Source organism: Morchella sextelata (genome assembly GCF_020137385.1).
Source record: "Morchella sextelata strain SCLS chromosome Unknown scls_7, whole genome shotgun sequence".
Lineage (NCBI taxonomy): Eukaryota > Fungi > Ascomycota > Pezizomycetes > Pezizales > Morchellaceae > Morchella > Morchella sextelata.
This window is the reverse complement of record NW_025408622.1, coordinates 517,462-541,694: the sequence shown is the minus strand read 5'-3', so window position 1 is coordinate 541,694 and position 24,233 is coordinate 517,462. Positions and strand designations below refer to the sequence as shown.

Here is a 24,233-nt window from a genome sequence, read left to right as displayed (position 1 = left end):
AGCCCCGCCCCGCCCACCGGTAAAGAAAGGAGGAAAAAAGAAACACTCAATGCAACCCAAATATTCAAGGTCGCTTCTCCCTGTCCTTGGCATTCAGCTCCGATATTTGGTCTCTTAGCTTCACGTTCTCCTCCCTGACCGTCCGGACCTCGCTCCTCAGGTCCTCTAGCACCCGCATTTGCGCCTGGAAGCCTCTCGCTATCTCGGCTTGTAGGCTCCTTATCTCGGCTTTGAACATTGTCTGCATCTCCGCGAAAGCGTTTCGGGGCGCGGGCTCCATCAAGCTTGCAACCAGGCCATGGGGCGTGTGGAACGAGTTTTCGTCCAAGCTGCTGGGAAGGCCAGAAGTGGGGCCCTCCTTTTGGCTGCTTAATACCTTTCTTGAAGCGAAAGAAGTTTCGGGTGTTGTAGCATTCGAGGTTAAATGTTTTCCCTCGTACTTGGTCACTGGTGGCCACGGTGCGTCGCCGCTGGAAGCAAATCGGGGGCGGGATGTATTCTCCAATTCGCGTAGCAAGTTTGCAGGAGTTATGATGTCGCGGCTGGCAAGCCCGTCATCCCATGAGACTGTCTTTCTGCTCTTAGAAGATCCGGCCCTAGATGAAGATCTCTCGCCGTTGCTGTCGAAGCTGGATGAGGGCTGGAAATCATCCGCATTGGAGTTCTTCCTTTTTAGGCTTGTTGACGGCTTGTCCTCGACAAGCCAGATATCGCCGTCGAATGAGGCTTCGGACGCTGCGTCGTCCTCTTGGTTTAAAGAGGGTAGATCCTCGTCTTTTTTCGGAGATTCCACGGGGCCTGGGAGTGTTATATCTTCCTCTTGAAGTGCGGCCTTGGGTGTTCTGTTTGTTTGGTCGACGCTCCCGTCCATTCGATCATCAACCCTGTTTCCGTCCAGGGCTCGAAGCCGGGGATCTACGGGTTTATCCTGAGATGAGATGGGCGCTTTGCGGTTTTCTGCCGCTCCCCCCGATCTTATAATGGCGGAAGTCTTGATTTTGCTGGACATGTAGGGCGCAAATAATGCCAAATTTCCCCTGGCGATTTTATCACCTTCTACCTTTGCTCTTATTGAGCGTATCTGACTTAGTAGTTTCCCATCACTTGTCTTATCGTTTGTTTTGATAACGTCGGAGGCAACGGGTGTGATACGATGTGATGTCAATAGTGATGGATTATCTTTACCAGTACCACTACTTCGTACCAATGGCTGTAAAGAGGGGGCTGTTTTGCCTAGAGCTGGTGTTTGTTCTAACAAAGTTGCAACTTTATCGTCATTAGACTTGGTTACCGATTTTTTTATGGGGCTATGATCTTCTTTGGCGTTTCCCGGCCGATTTTGGTTCTTTGCCGATTCATTCCACAGTAACGGTGCGCTGATAACACTCCTCTGGTCCTCTTTTTCAATCGTTCTTAGTTTGGGATCCGATATCTTCTCGACATCGGCGGTTTTTGTTCCGGCAAGGGAAACAGCCTTTTCTGGCTTCTTTTGTTTCTTCTTTACAGGGCTGAACAGTGCCATGTACCCCTGATTGGCGGTCTCTTGGGCCTCCGGCCACTGATCGGAATCTTCTTTTAGATCCAGTTTTGGCTTCAGGGGTTCATCTTTTTCTTTGGTAGGTCTAGAGTTTTCGGCTGTCGCTGAGCTTCGGTGATTTTCAGCTTGTTGCTGTGATCCTGCCGAAGGCAAGGGCTTTATGTGGGAACGTGGAGAGGTGGGGCTACTAGAACCACCGTCTTCGCTTGGGAGAAAATGAATATCGCCAGATACCTGCTTTCCGTCAATATATCGGTATAGAAAGCCTACCTGTAAGGAGTACACACCCATTCCACATCAAGGACCTTCCCACCCTCCGAATCCACTGACTGCTCACCAATCTTATTTCCGTTCCCGTCGTAGACGTAACACTTTCCGTGGATAGTCCCTATAGCAATCACACATCCACCCATGTCGTCTTCATCGGTTGACTTTCCCTTAACAGTGACAGGTCTTATTGTCAAGCATGTTGCAGGAGCCCCAATGTGCCAGCTTCCCAGCGTATCCCGCATCTCGAAATCCACCAAGAATAATCTCCCATCCTCGCCTACAGTGACAGCTCTACTCCTGTATCCCGGAACGAACTCGACTCCTGTGATGCCCGCCGATCCGGCAATACTCGGGTCATGTAGATGTTGAAATGCATGTATTTCCTTTGTGCCACCTTGACCGATACCAATCTTCCCGTCTTTTTTCGCCTTGCTCCCCCCAGATATCTTGCTGTAATCATAAGCTGCGAGAACACCATCGCGAAACGCAAGTACAAAGATTGTCCGTCGGCTCGGATGAAAGCTACAGTGCACCACCGGTGCAGTTGAGCATCGTGGTGTAATCGAGACGGTGGTTGCCATGAGGCGATTGTGGATCTGGGTAATAGGTGGGTCGGCAGAGCAGGAAACTACAAGATTCGAATCGGAGGATATTGCAAAAGTAGTAATCGACGATGGATGGGGTTTTGCAGCATCGGCCACTCGATTCTCTTTCAATGAATAGCTTTGAACGCTGTTGTGGAGGGAGTCGGTGAAAAACAGGCTGCGCGAGTCGTGATCGTACTGTAGATGTCGACACCGCTTTCGAGCATGTCAGCTAATAGTCCCCAAAGACGGTCAAGCGATTCCCCTCTACCTGAGTTCCTTTCAAACGGTAGGACTTATCCTGGCCCTCCTCGATCCGATGCAGCATGACCACCTGGGAGTCTGCAATCGCCAAAACCGACCCATCCTTTGCCCTCTTCGCAGCGACAATCCCCTCCGAGCCACTGGTAAATACGGCATTGCATCCCCGCGAATCCCAGACGCTGACTTTCGTGCTTGTCGTTAGAAACAGCTTCCACCGATTGTCATCTTCGAAGGGCGCGGTTTGGGCGGCGGGAAGTGGTGCGGGTAGCGAGATGGGGCTTTTGAACTTCATGCGGGGTGCTGGACCTGTATATGTCGGAGTAAGAATTGTGGGGAGAGACATCAGGCCTTTGCTTCACACGTAGTTCTAGTTGTGTAGTTGGGTCATGTCAGAGCTTGGAGATGTAAACAAGCGCTCAAGTCACATGACACCAACTATAGAGCTCCACGGCATATGCCGTGCGTATTCCCTTCGTTTGCACCCATAAAAAGGCATATGCAGTGTTGGCATAACAAGGCTGTGCGGGATTAAGAGATACAGAGATCCAAACTACAAGTTCCGCAAAACTCTTTACTCCATCAGTCTCAATAGAGGCATCAGCATCATGGCAGAGGCGCTTGGCATTGTTGGCAGCTCTACCGCGGTCCTTCAACTTGCGACAAAGCTTGTCTCCCTGGGTTACGAATACATCTCGGGCTTGAAGGATGCGCCAAGAGAGATCAGACAGCTACTGAACGAGCTTCACTCATTTTCTCAGATTCTTTTCAATTTACGGGACTTCGTTCGAGATAGAGCAGCGGACATTCAGCAAGAAATCCTAACGATGCTCGATGGCCAAAATGGGCTACTGTCTGAACGTCTAAAGGAACTCAAGAGAATTCAGTTAAAAATTGAGCCGAAGATTGATCAAGGTTCTGGATCACGAATGGCAGTGAAAACACGCCTGATGTGGCTGATGAATGAGAAAGATATTATTAAACACATATCACGGCTAGAAAGATACAAGAATTCGTTGAGCCTAGTCCTAGATAGAGTACAGCCTCTATAAAACTTCCGTTCCAAGGTTACTGATATCTCTTAAGATCTTTAATAGGAGCAATTGACCACTCTGTTCGGGATACAAATCGTATTGCCAGCAACCTCCAAGCCAACGCCCTGGCACAGACGTAAGAAACATCTAAATATCGCTACATTTGGACATAAATACTGAGATTTAAATATATATAGCGCTCTGACTACAGCCATCGATAAGTCGGTTGGGGATACAAATCGTATTGTTCACAACCTTCAGGCAGAATCTTCAGCACATATGTAAGGGAAATCAAACTCCGATGACAACTTACTTAAATTTTCTAAAACGTATATAAGTGTTCTGTCGGGATCAATTCTAGGATCTATTCATACCGAGGCTGTAGAATCCCAGGCGGTCCGAAACCAAGTTGAAGAGAGAGAAAGGGTGAAGAGGTGCAATGATGTGCTCGAGTGGCTATCGAAAACACTCGGCAATTTTGACAATAAACATCCTGAGATTAGTAGGGAAAGAAGAGTCAATACCGGAAAATGGCTTTTGAGGGAGCCTGCTTTTGAGAGTTTTATGAAAGGAGATCCGGATTTTCTGCTATTATGGGGTTACGGAATTCGTACGTTTATCAAAAGTTCACTAATGATAACTCGAGTATTAGCTGAATATCTTTTCAACAGCTGGCGCCGGAAAAACATTTTTGAGGAAAGTCTGTCCCACTAGCAGAAAATTTATTTTTAGTCAATCCTCAGTTAGTTCTAGACAAGAATAGGCATAACTAGATTATAGGGTAGATACCATACCCTTGATCAATGTCCCGCTTATTCTTCTTATTAAACATGAACCCGCTGAGAATAGGCTAAAAATGACTGTTCTTCTTTTTGGTATTAGTTCAATATCATTCAAACTAATACCAATATAGCTCAATGGTTATCGATCATCTTAAAGAGAACGCTTCAATCAAAAGATACGGGGTAGCCTATATCTACTTCGACTTCGCGGACCAAGCTCGACAAAAACCGATTTCTATTTTAGCAAATCTACTAAAACAACTCGCGAATCAAATACAGGAACTACCTCTAGAACTAGAGGAGTTATACACAAAGTCAGAGCGAGCAAGTGAAACCCCCACGTTACAAGACCTACAGAGAATTCTTCTTGTATTATCAAACACTTTCAGTCGGGTATTTCTCATATTTGATGCGTTGGATGAATGTAACGAAGATACCCAGCGAAAAGAACTTCTCCCTCTATTTCTCAACCTTTCAAAACTTGGCACAGGTCGAATCAGCATATTTTTGACGAGCCGGCCACACCCAGAAGATATTCGAGACTCTTTCAAAGGCACAGCACAGATTGAACTAAGGGCTAGGGATGAGGATATGGAAATCTATATCAAGGAGAAAATAGATGAGAGCCCACGCTCACGACGCCTTCTCGGGCAGAAAGACTTGGAATCTAAGAACAAAATTATATCAGACCTCACAGACTGTGCTAAGGGGATGTGAGTAAACCATTCAATATATATAACGGTTATAATATCTGGCTGAGGTGGTGTTGAGCTACTCGCCATCCCCCCCCCCCCCCCCCCCCAAATAAACTATCACCCTTGACCCCGGGGATCACTGAAACCTTTCTTTGGTTTTTCCTTCTTTTTTTCTTTTTTTTCCTTTTTGATAATCTATAAGTATTCAAGCGAATAATTCGCCCCCTTTGGCTAATCCGGTTACATCCAGGTTCTTGCTTGTTCGTTTCCATATCTAGTACCTTTGCAAGCAAACAACTCTCAAGCAAATCATGGCAGAATTGAAAAAACTCAAAAGCTCATCCAGTGGTGTGGGAACTCTGGATCCAACATATGATAGAGTTATGGAAAGCATCTACAAGCAACCCCAGACCTGTACCGAATTAGCACTCAGAGCTTTTTCCTGGCTCACGAAGGCTCAAAGAACACTAAGCTTCGAAGAATTTCAACAAGTAATATCCGTGGAACTAGGCTAGGATCACTTGGATGAGGCAGATCAGCTGGTAGATAAGGCCACAATTCTGGATATCTGTGGTAGTCTAGTTACTATAGACGAGGATACCAATACTGTCAGATTAGCCCATTACACTGTCCAGGAGTACCTACTACGCAATAAGAAACCGCCTGATGCAGACTTCAGAGTAGCGATAGCTTGCACCACCTATCTATCTTTAGACAACTTTATTACCCTGCAGAAAATTGAACCTCTTTATCACCGGAGTCTTGAGTCTGGGGGGCCCCCGTTCCTAGAATATATAGCAATGAATCTTAGGCACCATCTAGAGTCGTGCGAGGAGGCCTTAACATTAAGAATTGTTCTCGAGTTTCTTCTAAATGATAGCAGTAAGAAGTTATATATACGATCAAGTTTTGTTGGCTCTCTATGTGAGCACACACCCGCGCTTCATATCGCATGTCATCTACGACACTGTTTAGCAGTGAAGTATTTGATTGAGAATTCGGACAGGACAGACATCTCGGCCAAAGACGGCAATGTAAATATAGCGCCTCACTATGCCATAAAGTACACGAGTAGCGATCGTATTATTCAGCTCCTTCTTGAGAAGGGAGCGGATCCTTCGATTCAAAACGGCAATAGAAACACAGCACTTCACTTTGCAATAATATACGAGAGGAGTGATCATATTATCCAGCTCCTTCTCGAGAAGGGCGCGGATCCTTCGATTCTAGACAGATTTGACAGAAAATCAGCACTTCACTTTGCGATAATATACGAGAGGAGTTATGATATTATCCAGCTCCTTCTCGAGAAGGGTGCGGATCCTTCGGTTCAAGACAGATTTGACAGAAAAACAGCACTTCACTATGCCATACAGCACAGGAGGAGTGATCATATTATCCAGCTCCTTCTCGAGAAGGGCGCGGATCCTTCGATTCAAGACAGATTTCAGAGAAAAACAGCGCTTCACTATGCCATACAGCACAGGAGGAGTGATCATATTATCCAGCTCCTTCTTGAGAATGGCGCGGATCCCTCGATTAAAGATCTAGATGGAGACACAGCACTTCACTGCTCATTACTACATCCTGATAGTGATGATTATATTACCCAGCTCCTTGAGAAGGGTGCAGATCCTTCGATTCAAAATGACAATGGAGATACAGTGTTCCATATAGCCATATGGTGTGATAATGAGAAGGCTATCCAACTATTCCTTGATAATGGCGTAGACATCGCTATTCGAGACAGTTACGGCTGTACAGCACTTCATCTTGCAATCGAATTCTTTGACCCCGAGAAAACCGCTACTAGTGGTATACTCAGAACGCTTCTCAGGCATGGAGCGAACCCACTAGATACCGACAACGCTGGAAAGTCCCCCTCGAGTACGCAAATGATCACATTCGACCTCATGTCGCGGACATCATAAGGGAAGAGATGTCTAAAAGAGAAGGCCACGTTCCAGAAATATTGATAAGCCATACGGACGCACCGGCCCCATGCCCCAGGACTACCGAAGCCAGAAAAAAACGTCTAAGAACCGATAACCTAGACAACCCGGAAAATGGTACCAAGAGGGCACGCTCTGAGGAGATTGAACAAGTAGAGGCCCAGATGCTCGGTGAGTTTCCAAAGGGCCATTTTTTGCACATCTTGAGCTAATCTTAAAATCCTCCATAGATATGGAAATTGATGTTGGATAAACCGGTTTTTCTTTGTTTTTCGTTCTCGGTTCTGTCTCTGTGTGATTGCGAGTGATATTTCATGAATACATGGAGGAAACAGGTTTATTATTTCTTATACAATTACTATGCTCTTTATCTTGTTTTATTTTGCATACAAATTTCTTCCTGAATAACTATTTCCTATATTCGGTTTTGCTATTTCGGAGCGTTTACATCCGCGGGTTTCTTTAATGCTCTTTCAATATCTTCAAAAAGTTACACCCCACTATTCGCCCCGGATATATACGTGTTCACCATCTCCTTTAATTCAGAGCTATTATAAAAGCGCCTCTTAAACGGTCAGATGAAGAAAGCTCAATGATAGTCGCTCCAATCACCCCCTAATGTGCATAAAACAAAACAAAAATACCCCAAACATGAACCATGAAGCCGCAAAAGAACCCCACCCGCACCTTAGCCTCGGCTTGAAAAGTAACAGCTACGCCTTGAAAACTTGATAAAACTAACCCTTCCCAGTGCTTAAAAAAAAAGAAAAGAAAAAGGAAAAAGGTAAGAATAAAAAACTAATACAAGCATACTCTTCCAACAGAATGAACAAGCCCCAAAACTACAAAATGCACAATGGTCAACACTATCGTAACCATAGGATCAGACCTGTTTGGCCAGTCAGTACATCCAGAAACCTAGAAATTAACACCGAAGCAAAGAGCGTACCTTGAAAAATCGAATCCAGCAAGCCCCATGAGTGGATAATAAATCCATGGTTTTACACCAACCGGCGAACAAGATCCACTCAAAGTACCAACTTTTACCAAAAACAGCAGCATTTTTGCCGCTGGAATCCATTCAGGCCTCATTGAAAGCATAATCAGTGACCTCTCCCAGTTTGGTGCCATCTGCTCTGGTAAAGGCCTACGGGGGCGGAGGATTATACTATCGGAATTTGCTGGGTCAGAAGGCGGAAATACTGGTCCTGCAGACAGTTTAGATCCGCGCTGCTGTTTAATTGTACGTGCATTATTAGATGAGGAGAATGATGCTTTGTGTTTGAATGTGTCGTAATCATAATGCGTGGCAGCGCTAGGAGACCCAATAGGGGTAGAAGGAGGTGGAGTATCTGCGACAGGTGAGATACGGCGGAAACCAAGTGTTGTCCCATCATCAACATTGATCACCGGTTTCTTCTGAGAGCCAGAGGATCCACGTCTCTGCCGTGAACTGTAAGAAAAGATCTTTTGGACAGAGGAAGCTGGGGATTTGGTTACCATTGGAGGATCCTCTCCTATAGCACCACCCAAGCCTAGTAATATCTCCTCTGCTGATGGTCTGACGTTGGGATCAGGAGATATCAGGGTTTTTAAACTTTGGTACAACCTTTCTGGCAAATCAGAGCGAAGCCTAGTTCGTTCATCGAGTCCCTGGTAAGCCAAAATCTCATCACGAAGACTATCGAGATTTTCATTCTCCTCGTTCCTCAAATCTGCGCCAGCATAAGGGAGGTTGCCAAAACACATAAAATGAAGAATCATCCCGAGGGAGAAAACATCGGACTTCGTTGTGAAATTTGCAAATTGACCAGCAGGTGAAACTAATCTCACTATCAGATACCATGAAGAAAGCACTGAGGTGGATGATTTATACCTCTCCGCAAAACCTCTGGTGCACAATAACTAATCGTCCCTGTTGCGCCTGTACTGTTTCTTTTCTCACTTTCCATCTGTACTTCGCCAAAATCAGATACCAATACCCTAAGTTCTTGACCTGGTATTCCAGTATCGTTTAGCAAACAATTTGACGGCTTCAAATCCCTGTGTATAAACCCATTACTATGTAAATGGTTTAATCCACTGGCAATATCGCTAAAGAATGAAATAATCTGTTCAAAAGCTAAACGTCGTGGTGCAAGTGGTGTTTCTTCAGATGAGGAGATTCCGCGAGTTCGACGCCGAATCTTATCTTTCAATTGTTCTGTAGTGGTCTTTTTGGTGGCAGTGAGGATGAAGTCGTGGAGATCACCTGCATTGCAGTACTAGCAGGGGTTAGTACACGATAGTAAACCCGCCTTGAGGTTTTGATCACAGATGTTTATCATCTGTGGGGATAAGTAACTTTGGTATCCAAATTTACTTGAACCCTAGATCTAGCCACTTGGAGGGTTTCAAAATAACCCAGCCATAACTTGGCAACCACGGTTTTAGATTTCAACTACTATTCCCAGTACCAATTTATCGAGCACTGGTGAATTTTGACGACGCAGGGCAGGAAAGAGAGTATAATACCTGTTGCAAGATAAAGGCGCAAGGAACGCTCGGGCCAAAGGCTTCAATTTTAATTATTAGCTTTCACGAAGCTAAAAAGATTTGACCTCGAGGCGACCATACTTGTTAGACGTACACTCTCTAACCATACATGTCGATAAGAGACCAAGTTGGTATGTGAAAGCTGCTGTAAAAGTTGAACTTCTTTGAGAACCTTTTCCAGCCATTTATGGTTGTCACCTATTTGTATTTGTCAGCCTACCCAGTTGCCCTCAAACCAATTGATATTTCTCGTGCAATTCTCCACAATCCAGTCACCAGAATCCGCAAGCTCTACCAATCCATCCGCATATCGGAAAGAAATTCTTACCAACAGGAACCCTCTTGCACGCAAACTCTCCCAGAGATACTCCGTCAAGCACATGCCGAACTAACAGTACAACACCCTTCCCACCTCTCCCTAGCTCCCTCTGCGTCACAAAGAATCTTTCGAAATACTTTGGACTAAACGCCGCATCGCTAATCCCTCCACCTCCGACCGGCTCAGAATCCGGGTCTATTTCCGGGTGAAAATCCAGGTCCTCTCCAACATCCTCAACCTCGGGCCGTGGTAGACTACGGTGTGTGGGTGATGGCGGGGTACGGCGGATGGGAGGAGGCATGTTTGGGGGGATATTTCTGTGATTCAGGTCAGAATGCGTATCGACAACGGTGTCGGGAGACTTACCTATCATCCAACAACTGGAAATAATTTTGAACTACAAACCCCTCTCCACCAGCCTCGGGAGACCCAGGTGTGGGCGTGGAGTCGAGGGGGCGTTTGCAGAATGGACATGAGGGGAGGTCGGGCGGACCAGAGGTGGACGGCGAAGCTTGGTGGAGAACTAATTGGTTCGAGGAAGGGTCGTAGATTACGAGGGTTTGACGATGGCGGCTGCGACTATTAGTTTGGGTGATCGAGGCGGGGAAAGGAAGCTGGAAAATACAACATACAGAACTACACTACGGGAGTCATCGGTGGGGCTGTAGGGAACTAGAGACATTGCAGTCCGGAATGATATACGTATATATATAGTTTCTACCGGGGAAGCTTAAGATACTTGTTGGGTACGGCGCCGTCGTGGTACTGCGTTGTGGGCGTTGGTGACTATCGAAAATATCATAGACAAAGAGCTGTTGTTGCTGGGAGCATCACCGAAAGGCTGGGCTTCTTCCGAGAATCGTATGCCTCGTGTACCGTGAGTATTAAACAATTGAATTCGCAGCACGACGTGTGTCTTGAGAACACTAACTGAGCTACGATGCTCAGGGCAAAGCGTTGTTAAGTATGTGTCCCTTCGTAGGTAGAGCAGAGGTGAAGTTGTTGAGGATGGTGATCGTGGTGTGGTTGCGACGAAATAAACATCATCCGCGGCAACTGCCGCCTGCCCTGTGCATTATGCCTACATGTAGATTACAGCAGCCCTGTGAGCCCTGGGTATTGAAAACATTCTACTAACTAGCACTTATTACAGTACCGATAGAGAGTACCGACAGAGAGTGCCGACTAACTTTACCGATAGAACTGTCAAGTCCACACATCTCGATCTCGCCCTCATCCAGTACGCTGACTCCACGATGTAGAGATCCCTCCGGGCTCAACGCCGGTTACAAGCTGTATGTACTAGATTCATATCGTCATACCCGAGTTTCACCATATGCCTGCATCACTTTCTAATATTTTCCTGCACGTGCTTAAGCTTTTGTGGCCAACTTGGGTCATTTAAAACCCGTCGGATATGCAGAGTAGACATGGCTTTTGAGGATGCCACTACGATACGCTACAGACATGGCTTGGCAGGGGTGCCCCACGCTGCTAACGGGCGGGAGCTTCCAGATATATGGCATCGTGAAGCAGTGTGGTTGAACGGGGAATTTTCCAACTGCCATCGATTTGGTGGTAACCAATCGTTCTTTTGTCGTGAGGCTCTATTTAACTTGCATATATAGGCTAACTTGAGTGATAATGCCCGAGATTTATGCTAGGTGAAACTACAAAGTACTTGAGTACATGTAGTTGTGCGAGTATCAATATCCCTACATTCCTTATCAGCGTGCACTTACATTTAATACTAGTGTCTTTAGGGAATATTCACTTATGGCTCTGTTCTGCAGCTAGGCACCAGGTCGGAGTCAAGCTATACCTATCTCCATTCGTGGACATACCGCCTATGTGGTGATTTGATCAAACACAATTCGAATGCCATCAACCCAATCATGAAGCATAGGACGAACACATTGGCCCAGTTCCCTTTGCTTTCCATCCCATTATGTTTATGAGTGGCGTCCGTAGAAGTACGAGTAAGTATAGCAAGACGGCTGCTGGATGTGAGGCGAGAAGGTGATTGTTACAAAACGAACACATACCTCAAAAGTGGAGAATGAACACTTGAGTTCAATCACGAATCATACATAGTACATCCACAAAGCCAGCCGGGCCACAACCCCAAAACATAAACCGCATGTACCCGGCGCCGTCGGTAACCAATCCCCCGTGCCTACACACATGTTAATCTACATGACACCTCCGCCCCATAGGCACCACGAAAGGGTCCACCGCTGATATTTCCGTGACATGGTGATTGGGCCAAAACGTTCGTATCAACGCCTTATCTACATGTACCTGTCTAGCTAACCCAGCGCAGCAGAATGAACCGTCTCTACCAGTAAGGAGGATACAATACTACAGGACAGGAGGGGAACGAAACTCGGAGACCGGGCGCCTCGCAAAAAGCACACTAGGATGACTTGATTCTCAACAAGCGGATTTGCGGGAGGGATCGAAATCTGAACTCCAGGATCCTGCCTGGTTCCGCTGATGCGTCTATTGCTTCGAGTGATATCGTATGATGCAACGATCCCACAGTGTAGCTCCGTCACAAATGATAATCTTTGAAGCCGTGTGGAGGAATGAACCTCAAATTCGCTCCAGGTGTCCATTATAACAACCATTAAATCAAGTCATATCGCCAAAAGAACAAAACCAAGGTCTAGCTAGAACCCAACCCCCATCAAGAGTGCTAATAAATAAAATACCCCAGACAGAAATTCCCATACATGGGCAATGTTTTCTACTTTAAAAACCCAGCCCCACCCCCCTTATCATACATAGCAAGGATCAGGCAAAAAAGAAAAACACCCATTGCTCACAATAAAAGAGAGAAAAAGAAGCAGATATCAGACGCTCTAAAAAAACACAAGTCTTACAAACAAGAGAACCCAGAACCCGCAAAAAAGGAAAGAGAAAAAAAAGTAAACCGACAACCCAAAAGACCCCATGTACATAATTCAGGGCATTTATCTAGAGGCGTGAAACGAAAGGAATCGGATCTAGTCGCGGCCCCGTGTCCTGATATTCATAAACGCACCCAAAATAATTTCCTCCGCCTCTCTGGACTCAGACGGTGTCAACTCAACCGTATCCAACAGGCGCAGCGCACTTCGTAGCCCTTCGATTGCGTTCTGGCCCGTTATGGGCTCAGAGGCTGCACTCGACACTACACTGGTCACTACACTCGGCCCCGATGACCCTACCACGACTAGAGACCCCTCCGCCCCTGTGCTCTCCGAGGCCGCTGATATCTCAACCTGAGACGACGGTGGGGCAACCTCGTCCTCTTCAGTCTCTGTCAAGGACTTTTGACTCCCCTTCGCTGTAGGACTGCGACGTCCCGCACGCGCCGGCTGCCTCTTCTTCATTTTCCGCCTCTTACTAGGCGTCACCGCGTCCGCCTCGACACTAGTGGTCTCCTCCTCCTCCTCCTCCTCGACGTCCGGCACTTCCACAGGCGCCGGCGTCTCCTCCACCATTTCCTTCACCCTCCGCCTTTTCCCGGGAGTCGATGCAACCTCCACCTCCGCCTCATTAGTCTTATCAAAAAGTCCGACAGCTCTCCCCGCATAAGGTGTTGCCCGGACAAGCTCGTCCACTTCCTGCTCGTAAGTATCTGGGATCGACGATCCATAGCTTAGCTGGGTTTCCCCCACGAAGGACACATCCGAGTCAGCAGGAACTTCCTCAACAACACGGCTTCGCTTCGCCGGCGGTGGGTTGTCGGACTTGCGGCGGCGCCCTTTTGGTGTGGGGGATGAGACATTCTCAGTCCCTGATTGATGGCTCTCATATCCAGGGACCGGGCTGTCATCTGTGGTTAGGAACTTGCGTTTTCGCGATGCTAGGAGAGGTCAGTAGATGAAACGAACGATACGCAAAGGGGACAAACCGGGTTCTGCAATAGCTTTAGGGGTCTCCGAAATTCCCCTCCGTGAGGACGCTCTCGTCCGTGGCGGTGAGATTCGCGATGGGGTGGCTCCAACGGCTTTGCTCTTCGAAGGCGTGTCTGTTGTCTTTTCCTTTGCCTGTCTCCCTTTTGAGGCCTTTGATGGCGTCGCATTCTTCGATGCTTTCGACGGCGTATTCTCAACAGACTTGAAGGTTTTTGTGCCCTCTCTTGCTTCTGGAACCTCCAACGACCCCTGCCTTTCCTTCTCCTCTGCTAGCCGTGCCGACCTTGTACGATACCACACCGAAGGCTCTGGCGCAGGAGGCTCGCTGGCAATAACGATAGTGCCCAGAACCTCCGGACTGGCCTTCTTCTTCCCCTTCCGCCTACATTTCGTCGGCTTCTGCGTAGCCGGCAACCCATGCGAGGCCCTCTGCTCATCGATAATCTGTGCACCAGGGCTAGAATGGCTGCTCTTCTCCGACGACGGCTCCTCCGCAGAGACTGTGGCTGATGGCGGCGCTACCTCCACTGTCATCGTCATATGCCTCCTCGGCGAGCTCGGGGGCTGGTCCGGCGCATCGACAAAATCGTCCTCGATTGACGGGAGCTCTGAGATGCTGCTGCCATAGTCCGAGTTGTCGTCGGTCGGGTTGCTCATCTCGACATCGTCGCCGTTGCTCTCCTCCCACTCCTGGGCCCCAGGAGAGTCCATCTCCGGCTCGGACGACAGCTCAATCTCGGAAGACGAAGCCACATCACCAGATCGTTGGGTGGGCGGCCGAGTAAGCAAGAACTGTGGGTTTGGCTCCTCCTTCGGCACAGGCATCTCTGATAAGAACGAAATCGTCTCCTCCAGCTCCTTCTCCTCACCCTGCGAAGGCTGCGTCTCCTCAATCCTAGAAACATCCATATCCTCCACCGGCGTGTCCTCCAACACCACAACCTCCTTCTCCTTGCCAGCGTCCTTTTCCGTCTTGATCGCCAAGCTCGAAAACAGCTTTCCAGCCTCCCCATCCCGCTGCCGCTCCTTCACCTCCTTCTGATGCTCCGTAAGAACCTGCGAATCAATCGCCTCCGCAGACCCATTGTCGACCGGCGCAAACTCAATCTGCGAGTCCATGTGCTTCAGTTTTGGAGGCGGCGCCTTCCGCGCGCTCCCAGGAGTACTGCGGCGAGTCGGCAGCGGCGTGTCTTTCACCATCCCCGGCGACATGCTCTTCCGGAACGGCGATGCCATCCGGAACGGCGACGCCACCCGCAGCGGGGTGGCGGGCCAAGTACTCTCTCTTGCACTGTCCTCGCCATCCGGCGGACTCTGAGTTTCGGGGAATTCAGGCGGCGTATTTGCGGACTTTTTGTTTTTTTCGGGATTTAGTTAGCATCACCAATAATCACCCGGTGCTAGACAGCGGGACAGAAAACTCACCTCGTCCTCTAGACTCTCGGGGAAGGTTGGTAGCACCAAGTCTGCGATTGGTCGCAGCTTCTTGAGGGCGCTGCGGACACTGGGGGGGTACAGGAGACTGCTCTGCTCGCCGAATGTGTCGTTCCAGAGCCTGACGGTCACATTGACGATCTGCTTCCTCTTGCTCTGCAGGCCGGCCGTGATCAGGCCCTGCAGCGCATCAAGGACCTTGCCGTCGTACGCAGGGAGTCTAGTAAATGTTTCCAGTACCTTCACCCACAGGTTGTAAATCTTAGCTGCGGTGTCAGTGTTCTTTGTGCCGACGACCTGCTTCTCGTCCGCAATAAAGAGACCGAGACCCTCTTGCAGGCGCTTCAGCAGTTGCAGAATACTCCCGCTTGGGCACTTTGTGAGCATGTCGCCGAGGGCTGCCATCAATGCTAGCGTATCCGTCATTGGCATTCCCTCCGCGCAAAGGGCGTAGGATCGCTTCAGAAGGTGGTCCAGCAGGTCACACAGCTTCTCATACGAGTCCGTGCCCAGCGAGCGCCGGCCAGCACCCCCAAACGGCGTCTTCAGAAACGACTTCTCCGCCTTCGGCCACGCCGCATGCTCCACCAGCATCACCGCCTTCTTCAGGCTCTCGGTCCTACATTTATCAGCCACATTTCCTCCCACCCCCACTTCCACGGGCAGCAAAACATACTTATCCTTCTCGACGGCCTGGTTCCTCAGCACCTCCGCAAGCGGCTCAATCACCACCGCGGCGATATAGCCCTCCCCCTGCTCCGCTGCCACAACCACACAGAACTCCTCGTACAGCCGCTTCCACCCCTGCAGCTCGTACGGACACCCCCACTCCAGCACGCGCACCACGTCGCGGAACTCGGCCACGACCGGCGGCGCGCCCAGCGACAGAGACGCCTTCTCGCGCGGAAGACACTTGCGCGCCAGCTGCCCGAAGATCTGCCACATCCCGTGGTCCAGTTCGCGGGCGTCGCGGTGCGGGAGTAGTGCCGTGCAGGAGGCGAGAAGACCGAGCTTCTTGCGCCGCGAGTCTAGGCCTGCGACGCATTTCCAGAGGATGGTGCGGACGGACTCGTAGTACTCCTCGTCGGGGAAGACGTCTGCGGGCGGGTTAAGAAACAGCTGGAAGAGGTGGAGAATCGGCGGGTTTAGAACGGCGGGGGAGCCACCGGACGAGTATTTCTGTGTTGGGGTTGCGGCCGGGGCGAACTTGGTGGCGTCGTCGTATGAAAGGTGTTTTTCGGTGAAGGGGATTGTGCCGAGTGATTGCAGCGCCGTGACGACCAGGAACGAGAACTTCTTGATGAACGATGCGGACACTGTTGGCAGTGCTTCTTTTGCGCCGAGGAGCGCGCTGGGGCCGGCGGCCCAGATGCGCTGGAACATGTTGAAGAGGTGTGCTACGGCCTCCATTAGCTCCGCGCTCACCTTGATCTCCTTTGAGCCGGCGTCGCTCAACGTTTTTGTGAAGTGGGCCCAGAGGCTCTTGACGCCCTTATCGGCATCCTCTTTCCAGTGGCCCCGGCGAAGTGCTACCTCGAGTGTGTTAAGGACAAGGGCCGTGTTGGAGCGCACCCATTTTGGGTCCAGTCTTGGGACGTCCTCGGGGGCCATGGGCGGGGCTGCGAGGACCCGCGTTTCTTGCCAGGCCCGGGGGCGGGTGGAATCGAAGATGGCAGAGAGGATGCTGCAGCCCTCGCCGACCTCTTCTTTTGATGAGAGGGCCATTTTCTCGACGAGGCCGACGACGACGAGGTCCCAGACGTCGGAGAGCTGCTTGTTGGTTGCGGTGGGGCGGAAACCATAGTATAGTAATACACTTACGTTTGCCATTGCAGCTTTCCGGGGCTTCTTGGTGTTGGAATAGGCGTTCTTGGGGTCTAGATATTGCTCTAGTGGCTTGCATAGTAGTCCCAGTAGCTTCCGGGTCGTGTTGGGGCCAATGTTCATGCTGTAGATTAGCCTCGACCACGCAACCTGTGCCTCGACCTTGACGTCTTTATCACTGACATTGAAGCACCCCTCGATGATGCGTAGCCACGGCGTAAAGTACTCCCAGTGATCCCCCAGTGTCTTGACACACAGCAGCACAATGCCCCACATCCTCGCCACAAAAACGCCCTCCCCGTCCCGTATGAACTGGTCCAGCCGCTCCTTGATCGACTCAAACATGCGCTTCCCCTTGACCTGGCGGCTGAAGATATTCGTAAGCGTCCTCGGCACCGCCTTATCCTTCCCCAGCACCCTCGACACCTCCGCAATGCAGATCAACGAGCGGTTCCGCACCTCCGTGACGCCGCTCAGCAGCCCGCCAAACAGGTTATCCATCCAGTCGCTGATGCGCGCCGTCATGACGAGCTTCGCCTGGAACAGCAGCTTGTAGTAGATATCGATGCGCTCCTTGTTGATGCTCTTTCCCGTGACCCGCTCATCCAGCGTTTCCAGCGCCGTCACGATGCGGTTCGCCCGCTCCGCCGTCACGACCCGCGCCGGGAACTTCTGCTGCGCGAGCAGGTGCAGGTTGTGGTTGACGATGATCTTGGGCGTGCTGGCGTCCTCGATGCGCGCAATGGCGTGCTCGAGGAAGAAGGCCGCGTTGGTGTCGTCGATGGCCTCGACGAGCCGCGGCGTCCACGCGAGGATCACAAGCAGCTTGATGGCCTGCTGGATTAGCTGGCTGTCGGTGTTGCCGCCGTCCTCGAGCTTGGCCGTCAGGTCGCGGCGGATAAAGTCGCAGAGGGCCGGTAGGTGCGCCTCGAGCGCGGGCATGTCGGGGATCTCGTCGTAGGCTTTGAGCGTGTTGCTGAAGGTGATGTAGGTGTCGAGCTTTCTGCTGCGCTCCGTCGAGGCCAGCGAGGTGAGGACGCTCTCGAGCATGCTGGCGAAGCTGGTGAACGTGTGGGCGGCGATGGGGCGGCCGAGGGGCGAGTCGGTGTAGAGGGGGACGGGGGAGGGCTTTAGGATGCTTTTGAGGTTCTTGGCGTCGATGATCGAGCGGATGGGGGTTGAGGCGAGGGGAACGTCGGGCTTGTGGTATTTGGTCCAGGGAGACCAGAGGACGCGCTTTTTGGGCTTGTCGACGGCGGAGGACTCGGAAGAGGGGGGGGGGGAGGACTCGGCGACGAGGATGTTGGAGTCGGTGGTTGCGAAAGGGTCTTTGGCAGTGGCGGTAAGGGCTTTTTTGGAGCGCGGAGACTCACGTGGTGGGGTCGGCGGGCGGGGGAGACCGTTATTGTCGAGGGACCGTCGTTTAGGGGTAGTATTATTAGTGGTGGTGGTGTTGGTGGCAGTAGGACTGGTGGTGGGGAAGAAGGGAGACGATTCTGATGAGGTGTTGACGACCATGATGCGAGGGTGAGGGGAGGGAGCGTGTCCTTCCAGTCACGATGGCATGAACGGGGGTGACGCGACGGAGGGGATATGTATTATGTAGCAGTTGTGGCGGTGACACTTTAGGCCGGCGTCAATAGAATGGATTTGGGGGGGGGGGGGGGGGGTGGATCGGGAGTGGACGAATGGATGGAAGAGGCCGTGATGGGTGTGGATGGATGGATGAAAAGAAAAGAACGGCGAGTAGTATGATAAAATGTGATATGATGAGGTGGAGATGCGTAGATCCAATCTAGATCTGTCTGTCCGTCCGTCTCTCTCTCCAAGGTCCCGCTGTGAATCCTCTGTTGATCGTAATCTTCCTTCCCTCTCTGTTGTCTGCCCAAGAGCAAGAATATGGGGGGTTTAGGATCGATGTGGATGGGGGAGGATAGGGTGTAGTTATTGTACAAGAACCGCCGGGGGTGTTGACGGGCGGAATCGCAAATAGAAAGACAGACAGACTTCAGGGCAGGAAGAGACGAGAGGGGGAGGAAGAGATAGAGATAGAGATAGAGATAGAGGTAGAGATAGAGATAGAGATAGAGAGAGAGAGGGTCAGATCAGGCACCGTGATCGGACATGTAGAATGGGAGTCGAGAGCCTGGCTTCATCTGGATAGTCTGGTTGGCACACACACGGTCCAGGGTGGTTGCCAGGGCAGACAAGCAGCACTAGCAAGCAGAGACAGCCAGAAAGACAGACGCTTCCCCTTAGGGGATGTTCGCGTAGTAGCGCGTTGAAGACGCGCGAGGGCTCAATTACTTCCCCTTTGGGGTGGGACCCTGGGGGCTTGGCAATTTCACTGGGGGAATGATTGGGCTTCTTTGTTGAAGCAACAGTTGAATAATTCAATGTCTCCGTCGGTTGTTACCCAATGCACAGTGGTTTCTATCTAAAGTGCATATATGTATCCGTGACTCTTAAATTGTGCTACTAGGCTACATATACGCTGCGCTTATCATACTTAAAATTGCCGTATATACAGGCGGTCATATATCATTTTCTTACCCAAGACCACCAGCGGGGTGCCTGATCTGTGCCATAGTGATTGGGGCTCAATTCTAGAATATTTCAGTTTTAATAGAATGGATGTGGTTGGGAAAGCTAAACACCCAGGGAAAAAACCGATAGAATGGCTCACACATTTAATCTTACTGAATCATACCCAGCCCAGATCTAGAGCCCGAATTAATCTTTAAACGCAAACTTGTATATTAAACAATTTAATGAGGTACAACAAGAAGGGAATCACCGTTTCCTGTGTAGACATGGGCGCTATAATAGACAAACAGGCTCTACCGTGGAGATAGTATTGGCCGGTTTCAAACCTAAAATGTGATCCGAGTTGGCACATCATGGCGGATAGCTCGGGCGCCCGAGTGACCGTCTATGATTGAGGATATGAAGGGTTTGTGTACCATAGGACAAGTATTGTGACTCGTATAGAAGACACTAACACATTACCGGTAGGACAGGTGTTTTATAGAAACGGTGTCTCTAATGAAAGCTAAATTAGGGACTTTCATCCTAGCTCTCTGGCCACGTGCACTGGCTTACTCTTCTGCCCACATGCATTTTCTCGAGCAGCCCATTAACTTGCAGCCAGGAAAACAACAGAGCCTCCCAGGGCGTATGAATGCCTTGTAACAAGAGCTAGAAATGGAGAAATTGAATCAGATTTCTTGGGTTCGGTACAAAATCTCTCTTCTTGGTGCCCGATCCACTGTGCTAACTCTTGGGTGGGCGGACTATCCGACCGAGTGATGCACCATGTCTGATACGATGTCGAACCACTCAGAATTATTGGCCACCACCGAACCACCGTCAATAATGGGACTCTGCTAATATAATTTGGGTAAATAAGCCTTATAGACCTCGTTATGCTGTCTTCAGATCTGGGGGATAACTATCCATCCTTGTGGGCCAGGGTCTCGCCACCCTTGCTTGTGGCTTGTGTAACCTCAGGCCCAAGAGGGTGCACTGTGACGTCGCCTGAGGGTTCCCAGTTCAACAACCTCCATCCACTCCAGGACCACTCCCTGCCTCTGGTGCCGCATCAACAAGCCCGTGATACCCAATTAACAATACAGCATTCTTCAACAAGAATGGCCTCTCTACCAGCTAGTGCGCAGCCCAAGCCCGGCGAACGTAATGCCCCTCAACCCCTTAAGCTTGCTCTCGTCTCCCACCAGCTAACATCTCCCAGCAAAGCAGGCATCCGTTGAGCGCCTCCTCAACGTTCTTTCCACAGACCTCACGAACCCGACGCTCACTCCAGCTCGTAAGCTTCAACCTTGCGCGTTCCTGCGTCTAGCTTTGCTAATTCTCTAGAGCGCACCGCGACCCTCGAGCACCTCAAGGTCCATGGGAGAGACCCTAACGGTAGCGGCGCCATCTTCACCAGAGAGGTAGAGGCCCTCTACTTACACTTATGGTCAACAACAGCTTACAGTACTAGGGAATCGACACATTGGGAAAATACGCCTTTGACCAGCCTAATTCCGACATCTCAACTTCCCGGGAGGCGCTGAGATGCCTTGCGAACGCGCTCCTCCTCAATCCGGACTGTCGCCAGATCTTCGTGGACCTCGGATATGCACTCAAGGCTGCTGAACGATTCGAAGTACATCTTCTAAACCCACCCAATATAATTGCGCCTGCTAATGGTCATGATAGACCGCATCCATAGACGACGAGTTCCTCCTCTCACGCATCCTTTTCCTGGCCACCTTCACCCCACCAGTGCCCCCAGGACTGCTAGACACCACTCTCCCCGCCTCGCTCGCCGCAGCGCTCGACCGACACACCACCGCCCCCCACATGCAGATGCAAGAAATGGCACTAACCGAGACCCTCAAGCTCCTCTTCAGCCTCGGCCACCACACCGCATCCCCCCACCTCCTTATCACCCTCCCCCCGCTCCTCACCCTCCTCACAACCATCACCCTCCCCAGCCCCCCCCTCCAAGGCACCATAATCCACCTCATCAACGCCCCCCTCTCCCTCCCCCTCACCGCCACCACCCCCGCCCTCTTCCCCCCCGGCGCCGAATTCAAGCTCGTCGACCGCCTCATCGCCATCCTCGACGCCGCAACCCGCGACCCCGACCTCGACGACGCCGCCGCCCCGCTCGTCACCCTCCTCCGGAAGCTCCTCGAGCTCGCACCCGAGGCCGTGGTCGCACACATGCAGAAGGTGCTCCTCCCCGCGCCCGAGGAGCGCGACGCACCCCTCGGCACAAGCAAAACCCTCCCCTCGCGCCTGCTGCGGCTGACGGCCGCCGCAACCGCGCCCGGCCTGCGCGACCATGTCGCGTCGCTGCTGTTTGAGCTCAGCGGAAGCAGCCCCGAGACGTATGTGGAGAACGTGGGGTACGGGTATGCGTCTGGGCTGCTTGTGTCGCGGGGGCTGGACGGCGGGATGGGTTCGGGGGCGGGGGTCGGGAAGGAGAAGGGGGTGGCGAGGGAGGTGAATCCGGTGACGGGGCAGTGGGTGGAGATGGAGCCGGTGAAGGCGGATCCGTTTGAGGGGATGACGATGGAGGAGAAGGAGCGCGAGGCGGAGAAAATGTTTGTGCTGTTTGAGAGGCTGAGGAAGACGGGGGTTGTGGATGTGAAGAATCCGGTGCAGCAGGCGGTGGAGGAGGGGCGGTTTGAGGAGTTGGAGGATTAGGGGGGCTTTGTATAGTGGGTGGGTGGGGGGGTGTTACATAGCTGTTTGTAATAAATATACCTTATTTGTGAATGTGTAGTTGTTTTTAGTCTTAGCATTGTGTTGTGTAAGCTTCTGGTGGCAGACGAGTGATATTATATATTAAACGCCAGCACGAGAAAAAGTAACACCCGAGATAGAAGTCCCAAAGCCCCTCAAAAACACATCAAGAACCGACCCAAGACGCAATTGCACTACAAGAGCAGAAATACCCCCATCAAAAATCCACCCTCAGCACAAACCCAAGCCATAGTCTAGGCAAATCAACATTGCTTTTTCTACCGGAGCATGGGGAAATAATCTATACAGCACTTTTTGAGAGAGGTCAGGCGCCGCCGCGCTGGGATACTTCTGCCTATATCCTCTAACTCTTTCTTCGCTGCCGGATGCATTTACTTACGCCTCCTGCCCGCTTCTGCAACCCGGAGCACACCCTACATACAATACGGTCACAACCCATCACTCGCACTCTTACACCCACCCGGTCACTTCTTTCCGGCCGCACTCCACCGATTGATATATAGATAAAGGACACCCCCCCACGATCGTCGACTGGTTCCAAATTCGTTCCTTTGTACTACTGGCCCATATCCATCCCTCCTTCTTCAACTACTACATGTACTACCACTACTATCACCAACCTCATGTACTACCACTATTAATACAACCAACCAACCAGAGAGAAAAACAGCAAATATTATATTACTAGTACTACGTATACCCCGCCCCGACCTGGTCATGATCATGAGCACATAACAAAGCGCTACTACAATTTCGAATTTCAATGCTTCCCAATTTCAAACAGAAAACTAAAACGCCATTGACACCGAAACGATACGCACAGCGCGTACAACGAGAAAGAAAAAAAAGAGGAAAAGAGAAAAAGGTCCTAACGGTAAACTAATGAGCTAACCAAACGTAGCCGAAGGGGGCCGGGGTGGCGATGGTCATGAAGCCACGGGCTTTCTAGAGTCGCGGAATGGAGTGGGATGTGGGGAGGGGGGAGGGGGGTTGTATTATGTAGATGTGGTCTACTGGGTTTGGGTTTGGACTTAGTTACGGTGAGGCTAGGCCACTGGCGCATCTTGGGGTGTCTGCGTCTGCGTCTGCGGTTGGGTCTGCACCTGTATCTGTGGTTGCGTCTGCGGTTGCGGTTGTGTCTGTATCGGCGGCGGTGCAGCGGCAACAGGAGCAACTGTAGGGGCAACCGTAGGAGCAACCACAGGCGCAACCACCGGAGCAGCCACAGGCACAACTGCAGGAATAACCATCGGCGCACCCGCCGGCACACCCACCTGAGGAACCGCAGGAGCAATCACCGGCGCAGTACCAACCGCACCCGGCAGCAACCCCCCCATCTGCATCCCCACCACCGGCCCCATTCCCACTGCCACCCCCGTCCCTCCCACGCCCGTCCCCACATCCATCCCCGTCACCCCGCCCCCATTCCCCTCCTCCACTCCCTTCACCACAATCGTGTCGCCGACCACCTGCTGCGCCGCGCGCTGCGCATTCGTCTTCCACTTGATGCCGCACGCATTACACACGGTGACGTTCTCGCCGTCGATGTCTGCCTTGCGCCAGAGCGAGGTTTTGGAGGTTTTGCAGATCGTGCACGACTTGGTGGGGTCGGCGATGCGGCCTTTGCGCGAGCGCGGGGGCTTGGGGGGTTTGGGGTGGGGGCTGGTGGGGAGGGGGTGGGAGGTGGTTGCTGGTGGAGTGGTGGTATTGGCAGTGGGGGTGCTTGTGGGAGTGTTTGTAGTAGTGGTATTGGTAGTGGCAGCAGTGGTAGGCTCTCGCGGTAATGCCTGGTGGTCATCGAAGAAACGCATTTTAGCTATGACC

The 24,233-nt window shown here is 51.1% G+C and overlaps 7 protein-coding genes across 7 annotated transcripts; 3 read left to right on the top strand and 4 right to left on the bottom strand.

Annotated features, from left to right (window-relative positions):
* Window positions 1-64: 64 nt before the first annotated feature.
* Window positions 65-2,998, bottom strand: H6S33_011823 (uncharacterized protein; the record flags this gene model as incomplete). Its single annotated transcript, XM_044843167.1, has 3 exons — window positions 65-1,771; window positions 1,825-2,607; window positions 2,663-2,998. 3 exons carry the CDS (start codon window positions 2,996-2,998, stop codon window positions 65-67), a joined length of 2,826 nt encoding a protein of 941 aa, XP_044695491.1.
* A 262-nt stretch (window positions 2,999-3,260) lies between these two features.
* H6S33_011822 (uncharacterized protein) lies at window positions 3,261-5,185 on the top strand (the record flags this gene model as incomplete). Its single annotated transcript, XM_044843166.1, has 5 exons — window positions 3,261-3,567; window positions 3,750-3,822; window positions 3,884-3,967; window positions 4,025-4,300; window positions 4,600-5,185. The coding sequence occupies 5 exons, from the start codon at window positions 3,261-3,263 to the stop codon at window positions 5,183-5,185; spliced, it is 1,326 nt and encodes a 441-aa protein (XP_044695490.1).
* Window positions 5,186-5,963: 778 nt separating this feature from the next.
* On the top strand, window positions 5,964-7,368 carry H6S33_011821 (uncharacterized protein; the record flags this gene model as incomplete). Its single annotated transcript, XM_044843165.1, has 3 exons — window positions 5,964-6,978; window positions 7,041-7,286; window positions 7,346-7,368. 3 exons carry the CDS (start codon window positions 5,964-5,966, stop codon window positions 7,366-7,368), a joined length of 1,284 nt encoding a protein of 427 aa, XP_044695489.1.
* A 545-nt stretch (window positions 7,369-7,913) lies between these two features.
* H6S33_011820 (uncharacterized protein) lies at window positions 7,914-10,651 on the bottom strand (the record flags this gene model as incomplete). The annotated part of the gene is made up of 9 exons (XM_044843164.1): window positions 7,914-8,004; window positions 8,065-8,558; window positions 8,616-8,938; window positions 8,992-9,379; window positions 9,630-9,670; window positions 9,732-9,848; window positions 9,979-10,286; window positions 10,336-10,542; window positions 10,602-10,651. The coding sequence occupies 9 exons, from the start codon at window positions 10,649-10,651 to the stop codon at window positions 7,914-7,916; spliced, it is 2,019 nt and encodes a 672-aa protein (XP_044695488.1).
* Window positions 10,652-12,977: 2,326 nt separating this feature from the next.
* Window positions 12,978-18,650, bottom strand: H6S33_011819 (uncharacterized protein; the record flags this gene model as incomplete). Its single annotated transcript, XM_044843162.1, has 5 exons — window positions 12,978-13,822; window positions 13,871-15,224; window positions 15,300-15,927; window positions 15,985-17,078; window positions 17,130-18,650. 5 exons carry the CDS (start codon window positions 18,648-18,650, stop codon window positions 12,978-12,980), a joined length of 5,442 nt encoding a protein of 1,813 aa, XP_044695487.1.
* Window positions 18,651-20,782: 2,132 nt separating this feature from the next.
* H6S33_011818 (uncharacterized protein) lies at window positions 20,783-22,349 on the top strand (the record flags this gene model as incomplete). The annotated part of the gene is made up of 5 exons (XM_044843161.1): window positions 20,783-20,825; window positions 20,884-20,958; window positions 21,009-21,085; window positions 21,136-21,300; window positions 21,354-22,349. 5 exons carry the CDS (start codon window positions 20,783-20,785, stop codon window positions 22,347-22,349), a joined length of 1,356 nt encoding a protein of 451 aa, XP_044695486.1.
* Window positions 22,350-23,455: 1,106 nt separating this feature from the next.
* On the bottom strand, window positions 23,456-24,220 carry H6S33_011817 (uncharacterized protein; the record flags this gene model as incomplete). The annotated part of the gene is made up of 1 exon (XM_044843160.1): window positions 23,456-24,220. The coding sequence occupies one exon, from the start codon at window positions 24,218-24,220 to the stop codon at window positions 23,456-23,458; it is 765 nt and encodes a 254-aa protein (XP_044695485.1).
* Between the last annotated feature and the right edge of the window lie 13 nt (window positions 24,221-24,233).